Here is a 15,281-nt window from a genome sequence, read left to right on the forward strand (position 1 = left end):
GTTCCTCTTAGGTTGTGGGGCTCTTTGCAGACCCCAAACTCTGCAACTTTTTCCCCAGACAAAATTAGTCATGAATGCCAAGAACTGAATTTCTTGGCCTTTTTTTTCCCCTGCTGTCTGAAGTCTTGAGTGGAGGCTGGCTAAAAGATAGAATCAAAGCCATCAGTTTGGGAAGTGCACAGTTAAGCTTAATTTTTCTCCAGAGTGTTTAGAAAAATATTATTCTTGCAGTTTCCATCTGCCCTCTGTGACAGTGAGGAACAGCTTCAGAAACCTCAGCACCTGAGCCTGCCCATTCAAGGGTCTTTTTCAGTTTCACAGTGTCTGTAGTTCTGTGAAAGGAGAAGACAGGCATCCCCCACACCTTAATACTCAGATATCAAGGTTACTGACTTTTTATCTTGCTTGTATTCCCTCCCCTTTCCTGGCTGGAATTGGATGTTGGTGCAGTCTCATGAAAAGGCATCCTGTGTCTCCAGTTAGTGCTGTATTTATAGCCTGGCAGAAGGCAGGAGTTGCCCTAGTTGTGTGAGTGTTTCATACCCTTTCCAGCCTGGCAGCTGGAAGGCTGTTGGGATGTTTCAGCAGCTGTATTGGCACACACATCTGGTGCTGCCTCCCCCTTTATGGGATTTCAAAAACCCTTGGAGATGACTCTGTAGTTACAGATGAGGAGGGTGCAGTGTTTGCCCAGCACTGTGAACTGCTGTAGCCACCAGTGCTGCATGAAAAGATCTCTGTGTGTTGCACAGGTATTTTAACACTGCTCCTAAGTTCTAGGAGGACATGAGTTGTTTTTACATTGGACTGAGCCTTTGGTTGTGCATTGCAAAGGCGAAACAAAGCTGATCCTTTTCATTTTCTGCATAGTTATTTCAGTCACACTGTTGGCTTGGCTGCTATACAGCATGCTTTATGGACATTTAAACACTCTTTGAAAAAAATGTTTATCTGAGAGATACCAGATGCCTTGGGTTGCATCCAAGGCTTCCATAGAAAGCCCTGAGCACAGAGAAAAGAAATTATTTCTGCTGTGTTTCTTAGCTGATTACAGTATTGCTTCTGTGTTGAAACTGGTGCTCCTGGTGACCCTGGTATAGGTAGCAGAAAGTGACTTAGCATGCATTAAGGGTTAGTTTGCTCATTTCCATATGACTTGTAGAGTGACCTACTTTGGGTTGAGCTCTCTTTGTTGTTTCAGCAAAATGTGCTGGGTGTGCAGGTCTGGGTTTTCATTATGATGCCACTCAGCTAGCACTGGGTTTTGTGGTTTCTATTTTCAAGTAACTTCTCATTTCTTTAATTTAAATTCATTTACTTAAAAGTATTTGTGAAAAAAAAATAATTTTCTTGATGTTTTTCAGATTATCAGAGGCTGATGACAGTGGCAGAGACCATCACAGCACTAATGTTTCCATTTCAGTGGCAGCATGTGTATGTTCCTATCCTTCCAGCATCCCTCCTTCATTTTCTAGATGCTCCTGTCCCTTACCTCATGGGCTTGCACTCTAATGGACTGGATGATAGGTCTAAGCTGGAACTTCCTCAAGAGGTGAGAGGAGTTTGATTGATTGATTAAATACTGTCCATGACTATGAGGGAGGTGAGAAATGATCCAAAACACAAGTGCTAACTGTACCAGCCATTGCCAAGTTCTTGCTGGCTCTGATTTGGGATAGGTCTTTTTTTCTTGGAGATGCTGACAAAAAATTGGTGAAAAAGATCAAGCCCTGCTTTTGAAATTGTATGCTCTGATAGAATTCAACTGTAATTTTACAGGAACTGATGTACTGAAAATTGGTCAAAGAAGCTTAAGTTCATGGTCAGGTTCAGGGGGTATGCTTGGACTGATGGGTGGTTTGCTAGAGGGGGGATTTATTGATATGAATGACAGAAGTTTGGGTTGGATAATTAAAGAGAAAATAAGTCATGAAGTGAGCATGAAAGAGCATTTCTGTGCTGGAAACATTAGCCTTGTAATGCTGGGAAGCGCAGTGTGACTTCCCCAGCTGTGGCCAAAAGGTTGTGGTGGTGAGTGAGCAGACCTCAGCTGGCATCAGCACTGGGCTGGTTCCTGCTGTGTGGGCTTAGGCTGGGTTTCCCTGCCCTGGACTCTCTCTTGGGGTTGGTTTGCATGGACCCAGCCTGCCAGGTGTGTGCACAAAACCATTTCAGATTTTCTCCTAGAGTGCCAGCTTCAGTGTGCAGCAGAATGTCAGCGTGTCCCTGAGCCACTGCTGCTGAGGAGCCCTGGGAGCAGCAGCCCTGGTCAGGGAGAAGGAAATGCTCTGTACAGCTTCTGCAGCTCCTCCTTGGGGCTGGCACTGCCTTCAGCCTGCCTGGAGGTTGTCCTCATTTGTTTGATCCCCCTGTTCAGTTCACAGCACTCCTTGTAGGGACGTGCCCAGAGAGTTTAGGGGCTGCTTGGGAGGGTCAAGGCACTACCCAGGGCAGCAGAGGAAGTGTCTGACCCCTGCTTACTGGTAGGTGTAACTTTGCAGGGCAGGAACTGTGTAAGTCTTGGGGAGCACCCTACTTACAGGCCCTGGTAGGATTCTCTGCCTTTTTCTCTGACTCTTTTTTTCTTCTATTACCACTTGCATTTCTGGGAAAGCAGAAGGGTGGCAGGTCCAGGGTTTTGTGGTGGTGCTGGTTTTTGTTTTCATTATCAGGCAGTGCTGCAGCATAGCTTGACACAAAAAACCCCTTCCTTTTTAGAAAAGCTGCGTGAAATTAAAGACAAGATATTTTTGTGAACCTCCAGTCTGGTCTCCATGCCAACATTGCTCTTTTTCTCAAATCCATATGCTGGTAGTTTTCATTTGTTTTTCCTGGCAAGTTCAAAGTAAAACTTTTTTTTCCAAACTATTTTTTCCTATGAAAACTGAAGTGTTTAATCTCTTGATTTCTTCATTGTTTTGGTCTTTTTTTTTTTTTTTTATTTTCCACTGGAATAATTAATAACAGAGTATTGTATGTTCTTGCCATGAAAACAACAGTCTATTGCTTTGGTTTACTATTTTTTCAGAATTTTGGCTGCGCTGACAGGCCTAATTAATATGGTTAGTACACTTTTTAGAGAGAATAGCTGATGAAATAAAATGCATATGCGGATATGCATGTTAATATGCACCATGGATATTTTCACTGTTACCACAAGCTTCTAAAAGATTGTTCTGCTTTTGTAAAGAGCTTCCTTATTTTAAAATCACTGTAATACTTTCAACTAAATAAACATTTTAATTTCAAATAGACATTTCAGTTATTTAAAAGAGAAATTGTTTTTGGAAGAGATTTATCAGGTTATTTTGGACGTTTAAAGTAAGGCAGTTGATCTATTTTTAGATGTTTGAAATGAAATCCAAGTACTATTAAAAAGTGATCACACACCTCAATTTACATTTTGTTTTACAGGTAGCCTTTTATGTGGAGGAGTAGATTTTTGCTAGTATCTTACAGAGATGAGAATTGTCTGGGAGGGGAGGACAGGCAAGGCAGAAAGCAGCAGCAACATCCCCATGTGGTGGAATTTGCTGTGAGACTTCCTTGTGCTTGTGAAGTTTCAGCTTTTCTCTTCCTTATTTGGAGAGTGAGCTCTTAAAACTTTGTGCACAATGAGTTTGAGCTAGTGTGGGAAGTCTTTCCCTTGGTAGTCACTGCTGGGTAAGGTTTCTTGTGAGCTCTTGAATCCTTTGCATTGCAGGCTCGAGATGTAGCTGTGGCATAGAAGTGGACTGGACACTCCATTCTCTTAGGAAATACTAAAAAGTTATCCTGGACCAATAGATTTGTTTATTCAAGGAGTTAAGTAGACTGGGAAGAACAGGAGCTGACTATTATTGAGGTTTTCATCATAGGGGAGTTTGCTTTGAAAAGCCCAGCTAACCAAGAAAGAAACCCAAACAGACCCCCATAGAACAGCAAACAAAAACTGCCAAGCAACAGGAATGATGTGTTGTTGTAGAACAGTAGAGAAGGCATATGGATTCCATTATTTGTACTTCAATAGAGACAAATTTATCATCAGTATCAGAGGGGCTATTAATATTTTTAGCATTGTTTATCTCTGAAGTTTGGAATGCATATCAACCTTTATGAACTCATCAGGGTTATATGAGGAGCTCCTCTAGGCTCCTGATAGCAGAATTTTCCTCACTTGGCACAAAGGGTATACAAAGAGCTGTTCTGTGTTGTAATTTATTCTGAGTTCTGCAAAAAATTTTTTTTTCTTTGTCTTGAAACTGCCTAAGCTGCATCTCTGTTCCTAATCTATTTATGTGGATGTGTGGGACAGCTGCTGGAAAAGAAAGCAATATCAGATTTAAGCAGGGGCCAGAAAGGTGAGCTTTGAGAGAAAATCTAGTTAGTGCTTCTCAGTTGAAGGGCATTGTGGAAGAAAATAATATTGCTGTCTAGCACAGCATGGATACCTCAGTGCCACTGTAGACTTCTTCATTGTGGTTTTATAATGAAGTTTTAAAAGGACTAATTTGTCTTGCTTAAAGTGTTTTAGGCTAATAATGTGAGAATACTGTCTGTCTGAACTCAGTTAGGTTTTGGTTTGGTGTAAGTCTTGCACACATATGCCCTTAAGGCTTGTTCTGGTGGCAGCCTCCCATATTTGGGTCACATCTGATGTTTCCAGGGGATGCTTTACCATGTGAGCATGGAAATCCAGCTGTATCCTAGAAGTTAATGCTTGCAGCAGATGATGATTAAAATCTCCAACAAAAAAGTTGTGTTAGTACAAAATTCAGTTTTAGGTTATCCTTTGGGTACATCAGAACAGTCCCTGATGGGGAATTCATTGAAGACCAGCAGTGACCTGCAGAGCTGACTCTGCAGCCCAGTAAAACCAGGAAATGCTGAGGTTTGGTGTGAATTGAGTTTCTTGTGCATGCCAGCAGCAGAGTGCTCCTTCCCACAGGTGCTGCTGCTGTGCTGAGGGCTCTGTGTGTGCAGGAGCATCCTTGTGCTTTCCCTGGCTTGTGAGGAGCCCAGGAGGGAAAGGAGGGCATGGAAAAGCTGTGCTAGAATGGGGTGCTGCAGATGTCAGAGGGGAAGGGAACAACCTGTGGCTGTTTTAGGTGTTGCTGGCAGAAGTCTGCTTTGTTTATCAGTGAAACTCATCAATAAAAGTGGTTTTAGCAGCTTCCTCTCAGATCACAAACCTAGCAAGTACTGAACTAAGATAGGGTTTTTTGATGTGTGTTTGCAGTTCCTTCTAAAGAAACTTCTGCAGTGCTACAGAAATACATTTTTAACAAGCAAGTTAAACCATTTCATGCAGCAGGATTTGTGTGTATATCTCACTACTCTAATTTAGGAGAATGGTAGAAATTTAAATTATTTTCAGTGGAACTAAGCAATGCTGAGTTTCCAGCACTGATGAAATCAAAGTAGTACCTCATTAAGAAGCCTGTTTTTAATGAAGTGATCCCAAGGGTCTTGGGCAGTAGCTTTTTCTGTTAAAAGTTGAAAGACTTTAAAACCTAAAATGCATTTTTGCTGCTAGTATAAGACAGATTATATGTATTCTCAGTGTTTTTATTTCAGCCATTAAAAGGATGATTCAGTGCTAAACCTGAAGAAATTCTGTGGGTTTTTATTTTTGTCTGTTGTTTCAGAAGATAAGAAAGGTCTCTTGAAAAGCCTTTTTTCTTCTGATGCTAGCACATTAGACCAAGATAATTATTAAAAGATAATCACTGCTTTGTATGCATTCTCAGGCTGTCTGCTGCTGGCTTGATCCTTGATAATACTGCAAATTTCTTGGCAAACCAGAGTTTTATATTTTCTTGTACTGCAGTGTGAGCAGCCACCTGAGGAGTTTCTGAAGGCTGCAGTGGCTTTGGGCTGTGAGCTGTTCTCACTCCCAAATTCTGGGAGTGGGCTGGCATGGAGGACAGCAGTGCTGACAGTAAGTGCAGGAGGTCCCCACTGGCTCACAGCAGTGGCACATTGTGGTGGTGTTCACAGGGGTCCCAGCATGAGGGAAGAGATGAGAATGTTGACTCCATGATTCAGAAGGCTTGATTTATTATTTTATTATGTATATTGTATTAAAACTATACTAAAAGAATAGAAGAAAGGATTTCATCAGAAGGCTGGCTAAGAATAGAAAAGGAATGATAACAAAAGCTTCTTCCAAGCCAGCTGACTGTGATTGGCCATTAATTAGAAACAACCACATGAGACCAATCACAGACCCACCTGTTGCATTCCACAGCAGCAGATAATCATTGTTTACATTTTGTTCCTGAGGTCTCTCAGCTTCTCAGGAGAAAAAATCCCAAGGGAAGGATTTTCCATAAAACATGTCTGTGACAGCACAGGAGCATCCTGCAGAATTGAGGCCCTCTGTAGACCCTTGCCCCAAGTGAGCCATGTGTGTGCACAGCTGCACATCCTTGTTCTGTGTGCTGGGGCACTGGGGGATGTTTGCAAGGTGCGGGCCAAATGCTCAAAGGTGATTCAGGCTGGAGATCAGTGGGCTTTGGCCTTTCAGTGCTGTATTCAAGCAGAAGCTGAGTAATTTCCTTCTGTGCTTTTTAGCAGAGCTGATAGGAAGGATGTGAGCTTGATGCAGGCCTTGCTAGATCTGTGTGGGGCTTTGGCCCTTACTGTACCTGAGGTCAGACTAAAGAATTGCAGTTGTCTTTTGCTTTTTGGAATGGATGGGTGTGCTCCAGACCCCACTAAGGCCATGGAAAGTGGTGCTGTTGGCTTCAGGGAACCAGGCACTGGCACCAGGCACACAAACACTGATTTGCTTAGATGCACATTTCTAAGGTTTGTAAGGCTTTCACCTGGACACCCTGTTACTTGGAATGCTGAAAGTTTATGGGAAGGACAGGTTTTTAAATTAGGATGTGACATCCTTGTTCCTTAGTGTAATGTCTCAGGAGAACCTTTTATTGTAGATGATGTAATGTGTCCTGTCCTGTGACAGGCTGCTGTTGAAGTGAAGTGGGGTGTAACTGTTTTGGGGTTTCTTTTGATCAGAAAACTGATATGTAAGCAATAAATAAAATAATCTGAGTGTTCCAGAAACCTGGAATACCAAGTACCTAACTTAAGGTTGCTCTTTCAATTATATCTCTGCTTACACATATTGCCAAGATCTTGTCTTTATATTACTTTAGTTTTGTGTGAGTAAAATAATAAACTGTATCCATGTAGAGAACTGTCAGCTATTCACAGCCCACTCAGCTGTGCTGCCTCCAGAGACAGAATAACTAAAGCCTTGTGGCCAAAGAGCTCCTTTATTTTTCTGCTTTGTGTACTTGGCCAGTTCCTAGCATGCAAAATGCTTTGGATGACCATGATTTCATAAATAATGAGTGCCTTGTAATTTTTTCTTACTTTTTGAGGAGGGGAGCCCTCTCTCCTTACTGTATTCCATTCTGTTGGATCTGCAGTGTGGCAGCATAGTGAGATTGACTGCTCTGGTGTCTGTCACTGATTTACTTCAGATTTCATTTTCACAGAAAAAACACTGGTTTGGTACCTCTTGAAGGGCTGTGCATAGAGATGTTTTTGCCATTTCTGTTCCCTGAGGAGCATGGCCTGTTCAGAAGTTTTTGTGAAATTCTTGAGGATGACCTCAGCTTTCCTGAGGCTGAAGTCACCTATGGAATCTTTGCTTATGGACAGTCCTCTATCTTATGTGTTATTTACCAGGCACCGGATAACTACAGAGTGTCCCTGAAAATATTCTTTACAGTCTATTTAGAGTATTGCTGCACACTGACTTTTTAAAAAATGCTTCCATATAGGCCAGTTTCTGGAAAATGTAATTACAAGTTGCATGATAAGCAATCATTGTTAGGAGCTCAGAGTATTTAAACTGTGTGTATTGCTCTTAGAGAGGAGCCCTGCAGAAGAGAAAATCACATATTGGAAGAATTAACCAGGTGTTAGCCCAGATATTTATAAGCAATTCTAGCAAACAATGAATTTGACTTTTCCTTCCATTAGCAAGGAGTTTAATTTCAGTGTGAGGATTAGGGTTTCTGCATGGGTAAGGTTAATGTTTGATTTCCCTTTGACCAAGTGCTTTGTGGGTGCACCCAAGCTTATTAAGCAAGAGTGATGTTTTCTGCAGAATCTGATCCAAAAAGGAAGGAAAGTTGAATGGCATCAATTAAAGAAAGTTGTAAAAGGAAGTAATACAATTAAACTGTTTGAAGAGTTTCTTATTGAGTCTGTCTTGCCATTTTGCAGACTGCTTGAGGCAAATTCAATGCTTTTTGTTTCTCCCTCAGCACTGATTGGTAGGCATTGTGCCTGGTCTCAAAGCTTTATTTCTCTCCTGTCTTGAAGTGCTTGCAGTGTTTCTGACAAATCCCAGCTGATTTGGCTTGTGATTGTCACAGAAACATGGGTACAGTGGGAGCCTTGAAGCTCCTCAGTTGAGGTGCTTGCTTCAGATGCTGCCTTGGAGCAGTGCTGATATTTAGGGAATTTCAGCAATCACACCTGCCCTGCATAAAAACTTTCTAAGGTGCACTAGAAACTGTTTGAGAATCAATGTGTTAATTCTCTTTATTGACCTTGGATTCCTTTGCAGCACCTAATTCAATTTGTGATTTAATTTCCAGTAAAGCATCTATACAAGAGATATCAAATTGTTTTATATGCTTTCCTTTGAGCATAAGAAATCAATCTCCATATTGAAATGTTAGAACATTAGGAAATAGAGAACTGGATTTATGCTTTCCTTTGTACTATGGGTAATATTGTAGCAGGGCATGAGCTGGACTAGTTCTGTACAAGCGAGTGTAATATGTCCAGTGGAGTTCTGCTTTAAGAATTATTTTTTCAGTTTAAATGTTGAAGTTCAATAAGATATTTGTGTTTTAAGGAGAGTTGACACCCTCTCTTCTATAGAAACCTGTCACAAGTACTAAATGTATATTTTCATAAGTTTACTTAGAGCAACAAATCTCATCAGGCACAGCTTATTCTAGTTTACCTATGGTCAATCCCACAGAAATTCCTACCAGAACTCCTTGTAGCACTGATTTCTGGGATCATTCACCATTCATTCCATGTGAAGTTGATGTCTTCTAATTATTTCTTTCCAATTAAATTGTGGTAGTGCTTCCATCCTCTTGCACTTACTGAATCACAGGAAGTAACTGCAGATATGTCATTTCTCATAGACCTGAAAAGTGTTTTTGCTGCCAAGCTGTAGTGAGGCCTGCATTCAGAGATGGCTCCTAGAATGATGCCATGCAGTTAGGTTGGAAGTACCCCACAATCTGAGTGAAATATTTTGTATGGTGAAAGTTAAACAGAACAGTGACAGTCCATGTTGCTTCTGCAGGGAAGAGAAACTGAAATGCTTCCAGAGAAGAGCAGAATTACTTCTCTGTTCTTAACTTTCCAGCAGGTTTCACACATGACTGGGGTTCTTGCTGTGATGTGTGTAGTTATGTAATGTCTTGAACCCATTTGATTTTGCAATGCAGAAGGCAAAAGGGGAACCTCCCTCCTTGCCAAATAAAGAGTGAGGTAAACCTTGAAAGATGCAAAGCTTTTGATCTTGCTGTGGAAGCCACATAGGTGGTTTTTCTTTTCTTTGTTTTTTTTTTTTTTTTTTTTTTTTTTTTTTTTTTTTTTTTTTTTTTTTTTCCCTCACCTTGGTGTTTTTTGGTGGTGAGTTGGAGATTGGAACAGAAAAACAGAATGGAAACTAGTTAATTTCATTTTTCCCCTTGGAAACAAACTTGCTCATTCAAAGAATTGCCTTAGTTGTCAAGGAAATTGCCTTTTGTTCCTTACAGAAAAAGAGAAGATAACTTCATTGCACTTCTGCAGTATCAGCACATCTTTTAGATTGAAATTTGCTAAATCTTTTCGAGAAATGCACTGATAATCTAAACAACAGGCAGTCACCTGCTTTTATACAAACATGTATAAAATAGAATTGCATCTATCCTGTAGTTAAAATTTACCTGTACATGGATGAAAAAATCACACATCTGTACCTAATTTAGGTTATCATCTATTTTGTACATAGTAAATGTCTGTAAAGTTATTCTTCTTTTTCAGTTACCTCCTCAAAAGACCGGGAAAGGTAAGTTTTGTATTACATTCTTCAAAGCCAACTAACCAGTTCAGTTATGGTTGGGGCAACTCTGTTTTACAAAATAACCAAACAAATGCAAATGTCTTTGAATCTTTAAATAAGCTCAAATCCCAAAGATTAATAATGTGCTTAGTGGTGCTGTAATGGTGTCCTGTTCTAAATTAAATCCCAGGCAAACCTGTGCTTTGTGGATGTAGACAACCATTTCATTGAGCTGCCAGAAGATCTACCCCAGTTTCCAAATAAACTTGAGTTCATTCAGGAAATTTCAGAGATTCTGATGGCTTTTGGAATTCCACCTGAGGGAAACCTGCACTGCAGTGAAAGTGCCTCCAAGATGAAGAGCCTCAGAGCATGTGACCTGGTTTCTGATAAAAGAAATGGGAACATAGCAGGATCACCTCTGAATTCCTATGAGCTGCTAAAGGAAAATGAGACTATTGCAAGACTCCAAGCACTTGTTAAAAGAACAGGTGTGAGTCTGGAAAAGGTAAGATATGAAATGAGCTGTACTCTCTCTGGTCCTGCAGTGGCAGATGGGCTGAAGTCATGGTCCACAGATGCTGGATGTCTGTCTTCACTAGAAGGAACTTTCTGTTCTTTCATGTTCTCAAACCTTGCGAGCACCTGTAGAGACAAGGACAGGCTTAGGAGAGAGAGGGAATGGGATTTAACCCTGCAGCATCTGGGAAAATCTTTGCTATCCACCAAGTGTTTCTTTACCAAAATAATGTGTTTTAAAATAGCACTTTGCCTTGTTAATTCTTGATTTTAAGATTTATTCTAAATTGGCGCCACTATTTAATGAGTTAAGTGGCTAAAATTGACATCTAGATAATGCTGAAGTTTGCATCCAGTCTTCTATAGATACCTTATTCATTCTGTCAAGAATATATATTATTTTGCTTATATGTAATATATTTGCCATGAGGTTACTGTGATGCTTTTTTCTGGTTAATGTTGCAGAGTTCATGACTGTCTGATTCCCTGCAAGTGGACATGCACTTGGTGATCCTGATTGGATTTTTTGAGTGATTCGAATTGTGAAACAAAAAACACAATGCACCCCTTTGTGTATAAAATATACTAGCTGAAAGGCCTGGGAGTTTTTTTAGCTTTTGTGGAATGAAGACTTTCACTGTTGGTGATTTTTTTTCCCCCTATGAATTGAATATCTTAATTTTATTGTTTTTTTGATAAATTTTAGCCCACATCTTAACTGCAAATGCCTTTTCGTTAAGATTGCTCTGAGTTGTATAGTTGGGAATTGTGATTTACACTGCTAAGGACTTAGGCTATAGCAATTGGGTGCTAGTCATGCACAGCTTCTTGTTACTGTGCATTTGTCTTCATTTGAAAGCTGGTATGTGTTTAGCAGCTCTAAACCTGGAGTTATTTGACACCAGATATAGATTTGCCTAATATGCAAGTTTTTAGGGGTAGTAAGAACCTCTGAAAAGCCTGTACAGGTGGTTGAAGGGTAAGAGAAAGTTAAGGCTGTGGCACGCATGGGCATTTATATGGTTGTTATTTACCCTTTTTAAATTTAAAACATATCTAGTGCTAACAGTACTAAAGTAAGTTTTGGTTTATTATGAGAAATTTTCTAGGCAAAAGTTTCTGTCTGCATTTTTTTGATTTTGTTCTTTACAGTAATTATTTTTCTTTATTGAAATGTTGACTTGAAGAGTAGCAACTGAATGGCAGATGAAAATCTTGTATGCCTGGAATACCTGACAAAGCATCAATACAAATTATTTGTGTTTTCCCTTACTTTTTCAGCTGGAGGTACGAGAAGAGACCAGTAGCAAAAAGGATCTTAAAATTCAGTGTGATGAAGAAGAATTCAAGATTTACCAGCTGAACATTCAGATTCGGGAAGTTTTTGCCAACCGCTTCACACAAATGTTTGCAGATTATGAAGTGTTTGTCATTCAGCCCAGTCAGGACAAGGAATCCTGGTTTACAAACAGAGAACAGATGCAAAACTTTGATAAAGTAAGTTGTCATAAAAAGGTACATTGATATAAGAGGTAAAACAGTATTCAAACTTAAGGCTTTGTGTATTGGGCCATCAGATGGAAAACTACTGTAAAAATGGTAATTTCTTCTTTAAATTTCAGTGTTCCCAAAAAAGTCACATCTAAGGTATGTGGAAAAGTATATAGAAATACAGACTTGGAGAGCTGAAGATTCTCTCAAGAATACTGTATTAAAATGCAGCTTGCTCTTGCAAAAATAGCTTAGAAAGTCTGTCTTCAGGGCTAACCTCCACATTAAGATTAAATATTACAAGTGGAAACTGTTTGATTTTTAACCAGAGGAATTACCAAGTATGTTAATGAATTAAGTCATGATCCCAAATAATGCTTATGTACCTGTGTACCAAGTGTATTCCTAAGTCTTTTGTAGAGAAACATAAGACCCACTTCTTCAAATTTGTGCTCTGTCTTCTTTGCTGGAGTTATTGTGAGCAGGAGAGCTCACATGGGTGAAGATTGTTGCAGCACTGTCTGCTAAAATATTCATGTGATTCCCCCCAAGTTGTATGAAAAGATTCCCATTGATTTCACAAGCTGTGAGCCCACTCAGAAGTAGCAAATATGCACACCTGCAGTACTTGGTGGTGTGGTTTGCTGGGATCCTGTTGAAATTTTTAGGAGATGAAGGAAATGCTAAAATCACAGTGTACCAATTATTGTGCTGTACAGTAGGTGATTGTCCTGATTCTGAAAATTTCATACAGACTGCCTGTTTTGGGGGTAGAATTGATATGTATAATAAACCCAGGCTTTAAGTGGCACCAAAGCACTCTCATACATCCTTGATCAGAAAAATTGGTGCTTCTGGTGAATGTGTCTCTCTTTGCAGACTCCCAAACACTCTTATCTCTTCTTGTCTCTTAGGCTTCTTTCTTGTCTGACCAGCCTGAACCTTACTTGCCTTTCCTCTCAAGATTCCTGGAGACCCAAATGTTTGCTTCCTTCATTGACAATAAGATTATGTGCCATGATGAAGATGACAAGGACCCTGTTTTGAGAGTTTTTGATTCCAGGGTGGATAAAATCAGGCTGTTGAATGTCAGGACACCGACTCTGCGCACATCTATGTATCAGAAATGCACAACCATTGATGAGGCTGGTAAGGGCCATGAGGCACTTGCTTGACAGTTAGTGCAACTGGTCAGTGCTGTTTGTTGTAGACATTAGATTAAGTAATGATTCATGCTTTGAAACCTCAAAACACCCAGACCAAAATAGTAGAGATGTAAAGCTTAAATGGGGGACTAAACGTTTTCTGTGATGTTGAGATGTGAGATGAAATTAATGTAAGGTAGAACTCAGATGTTTTCCTGCATGCTTGGTGTGTGAAAGATGTCTGAGCTTAAGAAGATAAACATTTCTCTCCTTTTGGTGGCCTTCTTTGATGTCAGAAACACTCTTGTACTAATGTCCGTGTTGAAATCAGTAAGCAACTTCCACCTCTTTCTTTAATTTGACATCTGCTTTTAATTGAAAATATGTGATTGTAGATACATGTCTGTTTAAAACACCTTAACAAATTTAACCTTCTTACTATTTCAGAAAAATCTATTGAATTAAGGCTGGCAAAAATAGATCACACTGCAGTTCACCCACACTTGCTGGACATGAAAATTGGACAAGGGAAATATGAGCTTGGATTTTTTCCTAAGCTTCAGTCTGATGTTTTATCCACTGGCCCAGCAAGCAACAAGTGAGTAAGCTAAGGCAACAGGTGCTGAATCTTGGCAAGATTTATAGAACAGTACTAAAGCAAAGTCTTAGAAAGCAAAGTCAGTTTTGGGGTTGTTTTTTTCAAATGGGAGCAGATCAGATGATGTGGGGTGGGGTTTTTGCTATGTGTGGTTTGATTTTTCTTTTTTTTTCTCTTTTTAAATACAGATTTCTTGAAGCAAATTATTTACTGAAGAAAGCACTCTTATGTTTGAGATGATAGTTTTTGTACTTTGAGTTACTTCAATTATTGTCAATATAAAAGCAGATCCCCTTATTTGATCTTATGTAGGAACTAGCAAATATTTTAGGATATTTTCTTATAAAAACCTTGAAGTGGGAGGGGCAATGCTTAAAATGACCAAAAAAAGTAAGAATACAGAGCAAATGTATGTGATTGAATATTGTAAACCATTTTGGTTGCCCAATATTCCAGAGATTCTTTGTGTGTGTGTTTGCAGCTGCGCTTTGGCTGATGTAACTGATGTCAGCATGTTCACAAAGTGTAGAATGCATAGAATAAAGTGGAAACCTCTGATTGCCTCTGCCCTTGCCCTGCCTCCTGACACTTGGCTGATGTTATTCCCCACGTGCAGGTGGACAAAGAGGAATGCTCCTGCTCAGTGGAGGCGCAAGGACAGGCAGAAGCAGCACACGGAACACCTGCGTCTGGACAATGACCAGAGAGAGGTGAAAATTGCTCAGCTCTAGAGATCTGATTTTTTTATTTCCTAATGGCCTGAGAAATGCTCTGCAACCTTTATGAAATGTCTAGACAGTTACTTGCAGCTCTTGTCTGCTCTCCCTTAAGTGTATTTAATACAAATGAAGTAGCAGACCAAAAATACTTAATTCTTATTATAAAAGTTATGTCATTTTTGCCCCTTCTCAGGACAAAATTATTTCATCCTACATATAGGAGAGTTCTCTGAAAATATAATCATATGATTTCAAGTTGTTCTGTTGTGTTTTTTTTTTTTTTCTTTTAAAGGGGATGAGTGGGAAGAGGGGAATTAATAGTTTTCAGCCATCTATTTCCTATCTCTGAATAACGTAGTGACCCTGTGTTTCTTTTGTGTATTTGATGGAGGAAACATAACCATCTCTAGAAAGGGATTAATTTCATCCTAAAATCAGGAGCATTGCCTTTTGGCCTAAGTGTCTTCTGTAGACCATAACAAAAGTATTAAGGTGACAGTGAGAGACAGCCTCATTGCTAAAGTGAAAGTGTGAAGCCCACCCAGACTGTCACGTTTGTGGCTGCCTGTTTTTGCACAGTGCAGTCTGATGCTGATTTACCCACCTTCTGAACTGATAAACATCTCTCACCACTGCTCCTACAGCTGACACAGTTTTTCTTTGTGGTGAAGTGATTTTGAAAGATCTGGGTGAAGTGAACTAATTACAGTACAGTTTCTGATTCATATGGT

At 39.8% G+C, this 15,281-nt stretch overlaps 1 protein-coding gene across 3 annotated transcripts in view; it reads left to right on the top strand.

Annotated features, from left to right (window-relative positions):
* The window catches only part of DENND5A (DENN domain containing 5A), a 64,550-nt gene that overhangs the window by 25,632 nt on the left and 23,637 nt on the right, over positions 1-15,281 (top strand). For all 3 annotated transcript variants that reach the window (XM_059473692.1, XM_059473690.1, XM_059473691.1), the window contains 6 exons: positions 1,365-1,552; positions 10,269-10,586; positions 11,879-12,094; positions 13,003-13,237; positions 13,681-13,831; positions 14,448-14,541. In XM_059473692.1, the coding sequence (XP_059329675.1) occupies positions 1,365-1,552; positions 10,269-10,586; positions 11,879-12,094; positions 13,003-13,237; positions 13,681-13,831; positions 14,448-14,541 (1,202 nt within the window). The remainder of the gene's footprint in view (positions 1-1,364; positions 1,553-10,268; positions 10,587-11,878; positions 12,095-13,002; positions 13,238-13,680; positions 13,832-14,447; positions 14,542-15,281) is intronic.

This window comes from Ammospiza nelsoni, chromosome 6, assembly GCF_027579445.1.
Source record: "Ammospiza nelsoni isolate bAmmNel1 chromosome 6, bAmmNel1.pri, whole genome shotgun sequence".
NCBI lineage: Eukaryota > Metazoa > Chordata > Aves > Passeriformes > Passerellidae > Ammospiza > Ammospiza nelsoni.